Raw genomic sequence first — 14,575 nt, 5'->3', positions numbered from 1 at the left:
TGAACTTGATAGTTAACGCTATTTTCAGAGCGAATTTTCGACATTTAAAACGTTTTCCTAAAATATATTTCAGCTGTTCGAATGAGGTTTATTTGTTGACTTGAGTTTCTTTAGCGATATCCAAATCACTAATAATATATATTAAGTCTAATCAACAAATGCTAACCAACAATGTATCTGCTAAGGTTGTCAACTATCAACATCAAGCAATAGACTAATTTAGTATGTGAAAGTTATAGTAAAGTTGACGGCAAAATTCAAACATGAGAATAATATGAGCTCTTAGAAGATATTGCTTATGATAATCGATAGCGTGACAGTCAAAGTGAAAATGTTTGCTGTAGTCCAGAAATTCTAAGAAAAGACACTTTCAATAACCAGCAACTACATAAATAGTGATCTGAAAGTCAAGCGTGATTACTAAAGCCAATTAAAATGAAATCACTTTTCCATATTTAGCATAACTTGCATAACTGCTTTTATTTATTTACTTTGTTGCACTAAAAAAATAACATAATAGCAAAATAAATATAAAAACTAAAGCTCACGTGCGTTTCAATTTATGAATACATAAATATTTATACAACTAGCTAACAGCTAAATCCACTTATGCTGTACATACAAACCCCCTTTCAACCTAACACTGCGGCCAGCCAACCACAGCTTCAACGGTCAATTAGTGCGCAGTTTAACGGCGACACATTAGAAACTGTCGCTATTATTAAATTATTGGAAATATTCATAAAAAAACACAATTATTGATTTTCTATTCATTGCCAACCACCTGCCAAATGGTCATGATTAAAAATAATAATAACAATAACAGCAAAGTAGATTGCAGTGGCGAGTTGCATGGCGCACGACAAAGCGGTCCGCCTACCATTAAACTAGCAGAATAAATCACAGCCTTTATGTAGTGTATATGCAGATACATATGTATGTATACAAATATGTAGTATAAAGCGTGTTGTTCTCATAGTGTAAAGCAAATGCAAATTTTGTATCATGCAGCCGCTCGGCGCTGTGCCACAAACGACGGTACACAGTGCTTGGACATTAACTGCATAATTTGCGCCAGCACTCTCAGCATAATCCGTTAATGCAGTGTAATAAGCGGTGCAAAGGCGCAAGTAATAAGCAAACAGATACAATTTCGCCTAAGAAATGTAAACAAATTGTGAATGGCAGGCAATTAGATGCATGCACATACATACTTATAAAGTTATGAACGAGGGTGGTTCGGAGGATGTAAGAAGCTGAGTTTATTTTAAGTTTTTTTTATATAATATGTTATTTCAGGATGTTTATATAAATCTATGGAAAATATAATATGGAAATAATATAGGAAAATGTTTTGGGAATAACGCTTTGGAACAAATTTAGAAACAATATATAGTCCAAGGGTCTGAAATTGTATTGATTTATGGATTAAATCTGACCTATTCTAATTTGCTAAGAAAAAATCAGCTGTAGTCACATCCCTGCCAAAGAACACCCGGATATGACACACAGCGCCCCCTGATAGAAGGAAGCCCATATTACAATGATAATGTTCGCTTTGTTGAGGTAGGGGGAAGGGACTGGGCAATTTTTTCCGTTTTCTGAGAAAACCTAACGACTTAAGCAAAATCAAAATATGTGAGAACTTTTGATTGGAAATTAGTATGCATTTTCGATATGAAGTCGAAAAAAGAATAAAACATAAATATTTTGAATAAAAAAAGAAAAAAATTTTACTTTGGTTCAGGCGTAGCTATAATACCCTACAAAAATACAAAAGATTCCTTACAAAAACTTAGTTTTGAGCGGTCAGTGTGTATGGCAGCAATGACTCGAACTAAACAAACTACTTTCGACCATAACCTATGCCGAGAAAATATCGCATCAAATGAAAAAAATGTTCCATACGCAGGGTGCTTTACCGCAAATTTCTTCGAATAAAAAACATTGCAAAGGTTAGAAAAAAAATTATTATTTAAATTTTTCATACATATTTTCAGGTTATGTGGAAAGGTGTACATACAAAAGTTGTAGACGTTTTCATTACCTATAACTTTCCCATAAAACTAGTAGTACTAGTTTCCGACCTCTGGCTGTTCGTAAATTATTTTTCCCTTCATTTATATTATTTCCTCTTACTTTTTCACTGGATTTCATCACATTATGATGTTTTTGCTTTAAAAAAGTATCTACTGTGGTCATCAATATCAAAACTCTACAATGGTTACTAAAGTCATCCATGACTTATAGTCATATCATTCGGTACAATTAGTCCAAAAATAACTTTGAATGTTATCTTGTTGGCATTTTTTTTAAATAGTACAGTTAGAATTTGCTCTTTGATAACTGAAACATGTAGTAAACAGAGCTTTATAATTCCTAGGGTCACCAGTGGGCGAAAATTAACCAATAGAAAGTAAATCAGTGGCGGATTCAGATGGGCGAAATAGGGTATTTGCAGGAAATTTAACAGCAACCAATCAGATCCGTAACTGAAAGTGCTAAATTTGAAGCGACGCGGCTTGATAAAGAACTTGAACTAGTTGTTGCATTCAGCTCCATCTGTAATATGGTCGATTGATATATTTTCCGCGGTTTATCCTTCAAGTTTGCATATATAGAGAAATTAATTTCAATTGGGATATTTTGCCTATGTGATTTTCTACCTCAAACTCATGCACTCAGCGTTTTTCTTTAGAAAGATTCGATCGATTTGGCAAAGGCAAAAGACAAAAGGCGGAGGAACATTTTCGATTCATTTATTCAGACACGAAAAAAAATGGCTGCGGAACTGAAAGTTGACGAAGAAAAACAAAGAATCGGCGGCGGACAAACAAAATGCTAAAATTTCTGCATGAGAACTTGTGAAGAATACTATAGGGTTTCAGTGCATAATACATTCCTCTGTTAGATACAATCGGCGAAGACGTGAAGACGCGCATTCCTATTGAAGTATTGGATAGATTTCAACTGAGTTTGCTGCTTCCAGAAAAAGTATGTGCTTTGAAAACCAAAGAAATGGAAAATCTGATTGACTTCTTGGTAGACAGACTCAAATAACTCTTGGATAATGACAACGTCGTGCGGTTTTTGAAGCTCAAAGGTCAAATTGATCACTGGCAGTGGCATTGCAGGCAGAAACAAAAGTCAAAATACAACAAGTTACTGACTACTGCATTGGAAACATTAAAGCACTGCGATGTAGACTTATACCCCATACTTCAAAGTTATCTTCGCATATTCTGCAAACTTCCAGTTACGAAAGTGCGCTCTGAACGCTCTTCCTCGACACTTCGCCGCATAAAAACGTGGCTAAAGACGAACATTCTTGAAGCTGCTGCACACGCATCATGATATTGAAGTCACGGCAGAAGAAGTTCTCAAAAGAATCTCAAAACTTGTTTAGTTAATAGCAGATAATTTGCCTTAAAAACTGTTTTAAATAGCCAAAATTGAAATTCAACGAATCTTTGCTCTTGTAATGCTCTTGACGAGGCCTTTGTCATGAATATTTCTTTTAAGGCACCAAAGATTACAACACATAGACGAATACGCTGGAACCAGAAGTATATTTTTAAATTTGGTAGTAATTTGGTAACAATCAAGTGTTTTTTAAATTTCTAAAACAGTTTTTAAGCAACAAATAATATCTTTTCTTCGGACTAAATTAAGGTTTATACAAATTTTCGAAGCTATCTGTCTGTAGTGACTTGATAAAAGAAGAAAAACTTAAAATAACTCAATTAAAGACAGTTAGTACAGTTGAAAGTATTTTATCCGCACTTACTGCACCGAAAATTTCTGAACCCCGCAAACCACCCTCGCAAATATAGTAAGTGTAAAGTATACAATGATACCCACGAATTACTGGTCAAATGATTGACGCTTGGCAGCTTATTCACTCAAAGTCTGAATTGACTTTAATTTGCCTGCAATTGTAGTAGAAATCCCAGTGTCTGCGATATATTTACATATCAACGAATACTTCTGTGGATTACCGTTAAAGCACCGTAATTTCACAGTAGCTCCACTGTTTCACAGCTATAATGGCATGGCGTTATTTTATAGCGTGTTCATTTATCACAAGCTCAATGCTTGTCTCGCTCAAATGCCACATCATTGTTGTAGTCCATTACCTAGGCGATAAGCTGGCAACGCCTGGCGCAAGTGTTATAAGGCGTCGACGCCAACAAATAATGCACCGCAATCACCCGCCATAATTATGGCAAATTAACGACAAAGACAAATCGTAAGCGCTGTCGTCGCACTCAGCACATTGTCGGCACGCCTGTCAAGGCGGACAAGCCAACGTCTGTCCAAATGCTGCAGTCGGTTTTCTTTTGTCGAATTTTATTCGTTTGTCGGCCGTTTCATTGGTTTTGTTTTGTGGCAGCCAAAAGTGGCAAAAAAACGCTGCTGAAAGGTGACAAATGGCTACCAAATATAGCGAACAGAGAGCAGCAAAACGAAGCATTTTGTCTAGAATTATAGTCTTCGCAAAGTGTGTAATTTCGTACATAATGGCAACACTAATTGGCTGTCTATTCAACGTTGGTGCATAAATATATTTTAAAGTACATATACATATAAGTGGCTAAATTTGTATTGTATGTTCGTGTGTACTGAGTGTATGAATCACTTGGAAAATAGTATGGAGCAAATTTCGTCCATCATTGTAATCAGTTTGGAATTCTCAACTGTCTAAATTTTTTGGTATTTCTATAAGGGGAAGGAATAGAGGTTCCCAAAGTATGAACTAACCTAGCATTAACTCGCCTTTTTGCTTATCTTTCACTTGGAAGAGTTAGACTTTATGATATTTCTAGAAGTGGAAAGATTAAAGGTTCCCTAGCACTAACTCTCCCTATCACTTATTTTTCACTTAGAAAGAGTTCTTTGAAAACTTGGAAAAGTTTATCCAGAATAAATACTCCCCTATAATTTTTACTCTAATAGTAATTGGTACTGCACTGACAGCTCTTGCTCCTTTAACCTCTTGAGAGACGTTACCATGATAAGCATAAGTCATAAAAAATCGAAATTAATTTCGGAATCCTTAACTTCTTTACATCAATATAATTATAATATTCACATAATTTAATTGTTCACATAAATATAATTTCACACCACAATTTCAGATGTAACGGTGTTCGGGATAACATTTCGGATTCCCGAAATTATATGTGGAATTAATTGCGCAACATAATAACCATAAGAAACCAAAACAAGCGAGAAAGTTTTTTAAATTAAATTTCGGGATCCCGAAAAATTTTATGTGAAAAGTTAATTATACCACACAACTAAGCAATAACCAAACTGAGCGCGCCATTAATTTGGATTAATTTTCGGGATCCCGAAATCAGTTGTAAAATTTATTACACTACACATTTAATAAATATTTTTAACAATAAAGAACCAAAAAGAGCACGAAATTAATTTGGTTTACAATTCGGGATCCCGAAATTAGTTGTAAAATTTATTGCTGCTCCACAATGACTTTTTGTGAAATCAAAAACAATCAAAACGAGCGCTAAATTTAATAAGTCAATTTATTTGTCTAAGATTTCTTAACCCAATAACGAAAAATTATTGATTATTAAAGAAAAATCCATATTTATGATATTTTTACCAGCTCTAATTAAATCACTTAAGAAATTCCATACAATCAACTTCACTTTGCTTGCGGTTGTCAACAGAGAATACTTGACATTAATTTATGTCATTGAAAAAACGCATTGACAATGACAAAACTCAGCAACACGACAACAACAAATCGCAAACAACACGTGATTAGAACCAAATGTCTTGATCCAATGCACAGCTATTTAGCGACGCTTGCACCGATTATTTATACGACCGAGTTTTACACGCCTCGACTTGCGCATATTGTTGCACGTATTTTTATGGAATTTTAGTATGATTGCAATTATACTCTATTTTTGTAATTAAATTTGCAGAAAAACTTGTTTTGTCTCGAAACAACGCAGCCAGGACAGTTCTGCGTTCCAAAGTGGAATGTTGCTTGCTTTTCCTTAAGTGGAAGTCACTTCTTGTGGTATACTTATGGCATGCACTGTGTTTCAGTAATTATGAAAGGTCTTTTTATTGCTTTGGGGCTTGCTTATATAACATATGTAGCGCTTACACCTTTTCTTGATGCAAGGCAGAGCCTTTTCTCTTAGTTATTTGAGAGAGGTTTCCCGCAAACTATAATCGTCTCCGAATGGCACACAGATTGTTTTAAATATCTCTTTCTTAGAAGAAATGTACTTAAATACTTGAAAAATAGAGATTACTCTTAAAACATTCTGCAATTTTCGGCCTCGATGTTGATTTGAACAATCAACTCAAAATGGAGTAGTCTATTCATGCCTTTCTAGAATAGTAAACGGTAGCAAGAGATCTACCAAAAGGAGGTCGTTGAGCACTATACAAATTAACAAGTCTAGGACATGACCTTGACCTTGGCAGTAACTATCGACACGATGTCTTAATCTGAAATTTGTCCGGAGGATACCGGTAAGACAATTGTAAATCATGTAGTAATTAAAGCATTCTACAATTAAATTAGATTAGATTTGATGGCTGATCCAGAGATCTCACTTAACCTTCTAAAAGCAGTTCTCTGTAAAGACATCAGGAGATATGAGAGTCTGAGCTCTCAAGTATTTAAGCCTTGCAGACGTAGAACAATCAAGAAGGAAGTTCTGAAATGTTTTCACCTCATCTTCTTCCATACTGCTTCTGCAGTTGGCGTCTGGTAAAGTTTTCAATCTTACGGCATTGGCGTCATAGGTCAAGGACCTATTAGAACTCCCACAACTAAGAAGAGGATAATCTTACTAAGGGCAAAGGAGGTCACTGGATGTCTTACGATCGAACTTGGGCTAAAAAGATCTTGGGACAGCGCTGACCAAGTAGAGTGAAGCATCGATCCGGTTCTAATCTACTAATAGCGGGACTAAGGTGGTTTTCTTTTACAGCTCTTTAGCTAGACAGTTACCTGCGGTTCTGCTGTGGTTTGGATAACAAGGTTAGGCATTCCTTAACCAATTCTAAACCCACAATTAATAAGCTCAAGGCCGGAATCATGCACTCCGGATTAATAAATCTTAATGGCAGCAACCTTTATGATTACTTTTATAGTTAATAGCCACCAAAAAGAAATGATTGGACATAGATTCTTTCAAAATATGGCCATCTTTACTCTTTAGTAGACACTATCTTCTTCTTCCGTACTGCGCGTGCTGATTCTTATTATTCTTCCAAATTACGGATATTTTTTGTAAGGTTTTAGAACACCCTGACCAAATCAGGCTCAAGTCAAAATCATAACTACGAGCGATTAATTTTAAGTACAGTTAGAGGGATGTTGTGGATTTATTAAGACTTCTACATTGCTGGAATTTCGATTTGAGTTCTTATACATTATAATTAATACTTCCTTATTTCAACTCTGAACAAAAGATAACACAATTAATTAACCCAATTGAATGTACTTCCCAACTAACTTTACTTTTCTTCTCCTCTTCTTCCACAGATGACGTCTACACCAACACCACTACGCCGCCTCGTAGCTGCTTCGGCGCTGCTATTGCTTTTCAGCCACGTTAATGCTAACGGTTATCATTATGGACCACCAACGGCACCATCAGCACCGGCACGTCCTCCCAGTAATTCAGGTCATTACTTCGGACCCATCCCTACTACAGTGCCACTACCACCGATACCAGCTCTGCCAGCTCTACCCACTGGTCGGCCACGTGTACAGCATTTCCTGCCAGGTCCGCCTCCCACACGCACGCAAACGCAGACAATCGTCCAAGTGCATCCCGGTTCATCTGCGGCACCACGTCCAGCGCCGCCTCAACAACTACCTCCGTCCGGTCCTTACAATTCGTTCGGTGGTAACTTCGGTGAGCGCTTACCAGCACAAGCACAACAAGGTGGTGGCTATCATTATGGACCTCCTACCGCATCAGCGCCCTCTGCACCATCAGGCCCTGGCGGTTTTCCACAGGGTCCACTCCAACCACAACCTGTACGTGTGCCATTCGGTCAACAACCGATTTACAAAATTGGCAACGATCTCGGTCCCGACGGTGATTTCTACGTGGTCAATGGACGTCAGTTGAAGCAATACGCCGTGGTGGAATTTGTCGACAACGATATCTCACAGGACACCAAACCGTTTCTCACACAATCGTTCGTGAATAATTATCGCGCACTCGTAGGCGCTTCTGGCACCGGCGCTATTGCACCACTACCCTCGGCCATGCAATTGGATTCCGCGGCAAATGCGATTTTACGTGAGCAGCAACGACTCGCCTTCAGAGGTGCCACCGCAAGTGGTGACACGATCGCTTTAGGTTCGGGCGGCATCGGTTATGTGCGTCTGCCCGATGGCAGCATAACTTTAGGTTCGGGCTCGCTAAACTTCGTAACTGGCCAACAACATTTGTCCGAGCTGCGGAATGCGCGTACACGCTCCGAGTCACAACGCGATCCACTACATTTCGGTCATGGCCCATTGGAGGATCCTGCTATACAAGTGAATGGAGTGTTAAATAATGGCTTCTTCTGAGACTTTTTCTGTTGCCTTAAGTACATATTTGTTTCATGTCACTCACTCGCTTGTATCTAAGAAATTTAAAATTTATTTTTTTATGATTTTTGTTTAAACGCTGATTTTGTTCTCTTTTGTAAAATATTGCTGCCAACTTTAGTTTTAAGTTATTGAAGAGGAATAAGCAAGCTCAAATAACTGTATATATGTAAATTTGCATAAATATTTTGTATTTGCAATGCATATACGAATTAATTGACCTACGAAGCTTATGTACACACTAATGTATATATACATACTATTTGCCTATATTAAAATAAAGAAATAATATTTAATAATTTTTCAAGAGTTTTCGATTTGATTATAGAAGAAAGGGATTAGAGTAACGCATAAACCGACATTCATCTGCCGCTTTTTCGAAAATTTTTAGATATTTATTTAGTATAGGTCTTGATAGATTTCAATATGAACTCAACCTAAAATTTTAAATTAAGGTCTTAGTGTTTTTGCAGAGCTTTCGATAGCTTGAAATAATTTTTTCCACCCAAAAAATATTGCAGTTATTGAATAGTCGAAAAAGTCTTTTCGTTTTTCTAATCAAACATCAAATGCAGTTCAGCAAGTTGATTTTTGTAATTTGTACGAAGAAGATGTGTTGACTGCACGCCAATGCCAAAATTGGTTTGCAAAATTTTGTTCCGGCAATATCGCACCACTTTCTGGAAGGCATCTTGGGCCGATTTGGAAAAAATAAAGTAAAATTTTCGAATAACAACTCTGGAGATAGCTGAAAGATTAAATTTAACTAACGCTACCGTTTACAAGCACATGAAACGTCTAGAATTAATTTCGAAGCTTGATTTATGAGTACCTCATGTTCTTACAGAACGAAATTTACTACGTCGCGTTAATGACTATAATTTGCTTATCAAATGTCAAAGAAACACATTGTTACTGGGCTAAAAAAGATGAACCAGCTCAAATAGTCACCAAAAGATAGTTATTTTGTCACTTTGGTGGAATTTGAAAGGGATGTTATATCTGAGCTTTTGCCTAAAAATATCACGATAAATTCTGAAGTGTGTTGTGATCAGCTGGACAATTTGAGTGATGCAGCAAAACAGAAGAGGCCAGATTTTATCAATGGAAAGGGTGTAGTGTTATATATGCGAGGCCTCATTCAAATTTAATGATTCGCCAAAAGCTTTTACAGCTGGATTGGAATGTGCTACCTCACCCACCATATTCTACAGGCTTGGCCTCTTTGGACTATTACTACTTCGAGACTTTGTAAAATTTTTTGACTTGGACCAGGTTTTTGCCTGCAAGGATCAACAATTTTATAAGCATGGAATCAATATCTGGCCGGAAATGGCATTTGGTATTAGAATATGTAATTTCATAAAATATTCTACACAATGTTTTCCACCAAAAAAACGAAGTGAAAGACAAAATAATTAAAAGTTCTTTGGTGCTGTATTAAGCGAGAAGCACTTGAAAATCTTTAGAAATTACAAAGCGTTTTTTGGTAAAAACTAAAACTGGTTGAAAATATTAAGAGGTCTAAATTGTATAAATCGAAGTTCACAGATATTTCTACATTCGTTGTTCCAACTGATATCTTTATTCAAAAGTCCTAAGTATCTAATTCCCTTAGTTTCCTAGTTTGCCTGTAAATTTATTTACTTTTACTTAAATATAAAACAAAAAATATTACAGATTTCTTCTTTTATATCTCATATATTTTTTCCATTACATCTAATAGAAAAATAGAAGCCATAACCAGAACACCTTTAAAAAATATAAGACTGTATTTTTACTTTTTTTTGATTTTTAAAACAACCAGAAAGCCAATTGTCTAACCTTCAAGGAGGAGTTAAAAGTTTTTAGTAGATATTTTTAAAAATAACAGGTTTCCAACAATTACTGTAAAGCCTGTTTTGAATATTGAAAACTTTCAGGAAATAAAGGTGAATCCCTTGACTGCACTGATTTCATATTAAGGTGAAAGCAAGTGATAAGTTCAACATTTTATACTGACGATAATTTTCTCTAGATAATACACGTATTGTTTGGTAATACGACTAAGGTCAAGTGGAAGTTCGAAAATCAATATGTGCAAAAAGTAGGAGAAAGTATTGACCCGTTTTGAGCCATTTCTGACACAAGCGCACATTTTTATCAGCAGTTTTTTTTTATATATCAGTTTTGGTTTGTGTGATATAGTATGCACATTAAACTTATATGTGTCCCACCTGCCCACTTTATAGAAAGTTTTCAAACTTCAAATACAGCTCTTAGCAATGGTCCAAATTCACCCATCTGCATTACATACGACCTGAGGGAATAAATGAGCACATGTACCAAATTTCATCAAAACTTATAGAGTTATCGCTTGGACTTAGGAACGGACAAACTGTCACCCGGAATTCAACTCGTTTCGTTATCCTGGTTTTATATAATTTTATGATTTTTTCGTCTAGTTTTCGATGTTACAAACAATCGTTAAGTGAATAAAACTATTTCAAGCGGTAAATTTCCTACGAAACTATGACTTTTGCAATTTAAAAAAACTTCTTTTCGTTGAGTTAAAAAATTCATAAGACAAAAATGTTCGTAACAATTGGAAGCGAGATATGGATTGTTTTACCTGATAAAGAAAAAAATAGTAAACTGCAAGGCAGGGTATCTGCACGTTACAATTAAGAGTGGAGAGACTTTAAAAATAAATATTATTTTCGAATTTCAAGAATCGATTCTAAATCGACTTCGACTACTGAAGATCGATTCCGAAAAATCGATTATTTTACGAGAAAACTCGATTTTCGAGTAGAATCGGAATCGAGTTTACCATCCCTACTGGCAGCCATTGCGTGCACATATAATAACCTCCGCACAATAACTACCACAAAAAAAAATTATTTTTTTTCCATGTAATTTATATGGAAAACAGAAAATTTGAAAGAGGCACCTCTTAATATTAATATTAAGAGCTCATCTTTTGAGTGACTTTCTTTTTCACATTTTCGAAAGTTTTTAGCCTGTTTTTCAGTTGAAAGAAAAAGGTTGCCTCAGAATAACACACCCTAATGTACATATATACTTTATAGGATATTCGACGTTTCCTTCTAGGAGTTACAAACTTCGTGGCAAACTTATCCAAAAATACCTGAAGAGCTTGATTTTAGACATTCGAAACTTCATTAGAATCAATGCTTCGCATCGGATGATTAAAAAATTTACGCAGAAACTAACTAAAGGAAAAAACCATTCGTAGCAAGTGCATGGTAATTGCTTTTGTACTTAAACAGCTGTAACTGAAGTATTTCTGTGCAGTTGGAAAGGCACTGAAGGATGCTCAATGTCGAGAGAAACGAAATTCGTATTCAAAAATGTTCAATAAAAGGTTTGATAGTATTGCAAATAATTTAAACCATTCAGTATATACATAATGAAAAAGATCATAAACATGAAAATATAAGTGAAATCAAATATTGCACACAATTAGTTAACCGAAAGAAAGGTTTACCAATGTTTCTCAGACTAATGCACAGAAGGCATTTGATATGCATGAGTAACTATGCTTTATTTAATAATATTTTGAAATGTTGAATTCAAAACATATAAAGGAAATAACATTATTATACAAAAAATATAAATACTTTCAATAATGCACTTACCAAAAAGTGGAGCCTCACCTGCCGCATCGCGATTCTGCCGACACAAGATCACGTCAAATAATTTATTAACAATTTGCTACAAATTACTACACCTTTCACTTATTTAACACTTTTCACTCAATTTGAACTTATATTTCACACATTTTAGACACTTTAATGCTCATTTAGCTCACTTTTCAGAACGCATCTAGGGAGGCACGCACTTGCGTGCACGACGCTCCTCTTGCTGCTTTTGCAGAACAAAAACCTTCCACAACCGCACTTTACTCTGCTTTATCACGCAACTCCACTGAAATTTGATTTGCACTACTTTTCCTTGCCCAAATTCACTTTATTTCACAATTCACTAAATTTCACTTATTTTTAACAATTACACGAAATGACAGACGGCTTGCAACTGACAGGATGCTCAACATGGCGGGCAGATAGAATGACCTGGAAAGAGAAATCAGCTGTTAGATTTGTCGCTTTAGCAAAGTCACGAACCGAAAAATTATTTTAAAAGTGAGTTGGTGACATCTACAGATGATGCTTAGAGTGTACTAAATGTGTATTGGTATTTAGAACCAGGTATTGGATAACAACTAACGGGTCTTACCGTAAATTGAAAAAAAAGAAAACGTTATAAATATGTGTTAAATAGCGCAAACAAAGATGGAAAGCATACAAGGAATTTATAATATTATAGAAAACAGACTGACTACCTCGCAACGTTACGATTGACCACGACACGTGCTGAATGGGATAGATACCAAGAGTTGAAAAGGGAAGCGAGACGCATTTGCAGACAAAAAAAGAGAGAGGCCGAAATGCGTGAGTACGAAAAGCTTGACAAGCTGGCCGACAGGAGTAATGCTCGAAAATTTTACGAAAAGATACGGCGACTAACAGAATGTTTGAAGACCGGTGCATACTCTTATAGAAACCCCAGAGATGATCTAGTGATGTGTGCCCAGAACATACTGAAATTATGGGGGGAATCGTTCTCCAGCCTTTCCATAGCCCGACCATGAAGAAGTTCGAATAGCAATTACCCACCTGAAGAACACAACGCGCTGGTGGCCGATGGACTGCCGGCTGAGCTATTTAAACACGGTGACGAAGAACTCATAAGGAGCATCCATCAGCTTCTTTGTAAAATATGGTCGGACGAAAGCATGCTCGACGATTAGAATTTAAGTATGCTCTGCTCTACGTTGCATAAAATGTTGATACGCTCAATATTATGTGAAATATAAAAGCCCACCGTCAATAAACTGATTGGACATTATCAGTGTGACTTTAGGCCTGGAAAATCATCAACCGACCAGATATTCACCTTGCGACAAATCTTGGAAAAGACCCGTGAAAATAGGATCGACAATCACCATCTCTTCTTCGATTTTAAAGCTGCTTTTGACAGCACAAAAAGGAGCTGCCTTAATGCCAATAGGTCTGAATTTGGTACCCTGGCAAAACTAATACGGTTGTGTAAACTGACATTGAGCAATACCGAAAGCTCCGTCAGGATTGGGAAGAACTTCTCCAAACCGTTCGATACCAAACGAGGTTTTAGACAAGGCGACTCTATTTCATGTGACTTCTTTAACCTACTTCTGGAGAAAATAATTTGAGCTGAAAAACTAAACAGAGAAGGTACCATCTTCTACAAGAGTGTTTAACTGCTGGCTTATGCTGACGATATTCATATCAAACAACCGCGCCATTAGTTCTGCATGACAACATCTAATGCGTCGACCTTACGAGTTTTCGAGAGAAAAGTTCTGCGAAAGATTTATGGTCCTTTACGCGTTGGCCACGATGAGCTGTATGAGATATACGACGAATGTGACGTTATTTGTTATTGATTTATTGCGCTTTAAGTGGTTTTGATCAGTACCGTTATATGGGGAGTGAACGGGGTTTAAACCGATTTCGTCCATTTTTACATTATAAGTAGGAGTCCCTATAATATTTGCGCTGAGCAAATTTGCTTGCTATAGCTTTAGTAGTTTAGGAGATATTTACATTGTACTTATTAAAGGGCAAGACCACGCCGACTTTTTCAAAATTTGTTGCTCACAGGTCCCTTTTTCCACTGCGATCACTTATGCCAAATTACAGTTTTATATCTTAATTTAGTGCTTAGTTATAGCACTTTATAGGATTTCTGTTAATGGCGATTTGTGGGCGTGGAAGTGGTCCGATTACGCTCATCTACGAACTCATAAGTGTTTTTGAAGAAACCCGCATACCAAGTTTGAACAGGATATCTCAACTTTGACTTAAATTACAGCTTGCACGGGCGGACAGTCTCACGGATTTTAACTCCTCTCGTCATCCTCATCAT

At 36.3% G+C, this 14,575-nt stretch overlaps 1 protein-coding gene across 3 annotated transcripts in view; it reads left to right on the top strand.

Moving 5' to 3' along the window:
• Nucleotides 1–8,867, top strand: part of LOC120768401 — a 47,311-nt gene extending 38,444 nt beyond the window's left edge. For all 3 annotated transcript variants that reach the window (XM_040095076.1, XM_040095073.1, XM_040095075.1), the window contains exon 3: nt 7,541–8,867. In XM_040095076.1, the coding sequence (XP_039951010.1) occupies nt 7,541–8,584 (1,044 nt within the window). In that variant the 3' untranslated portion in view covers nt 8,585–8,867. The remainder of the gene's footprint in view (nt 1–7,540) is intronic.
• Nucleotides 8,868–14,575: the final 5,708 nt, after the last annotated feature.

Source organism: Bactrocera tryoni, chromosome 2, assembly GCF_016617805.1.
Source record: "Bactrocera tryoni isolate S06 chromosome 2, CSIRO_BtryS06_freeze2, whole genome shotgun sequence".
Classification (NCBI taxonomy): Eukaryota; Metazoa; Arthropoda; class Insecta; order Diptera; family Tephritidae; genus Bactrocera; species Bactrocera tryoni.
This window is presented reverse-complemented; position numbering and strand designations above follow the sequence as displayed.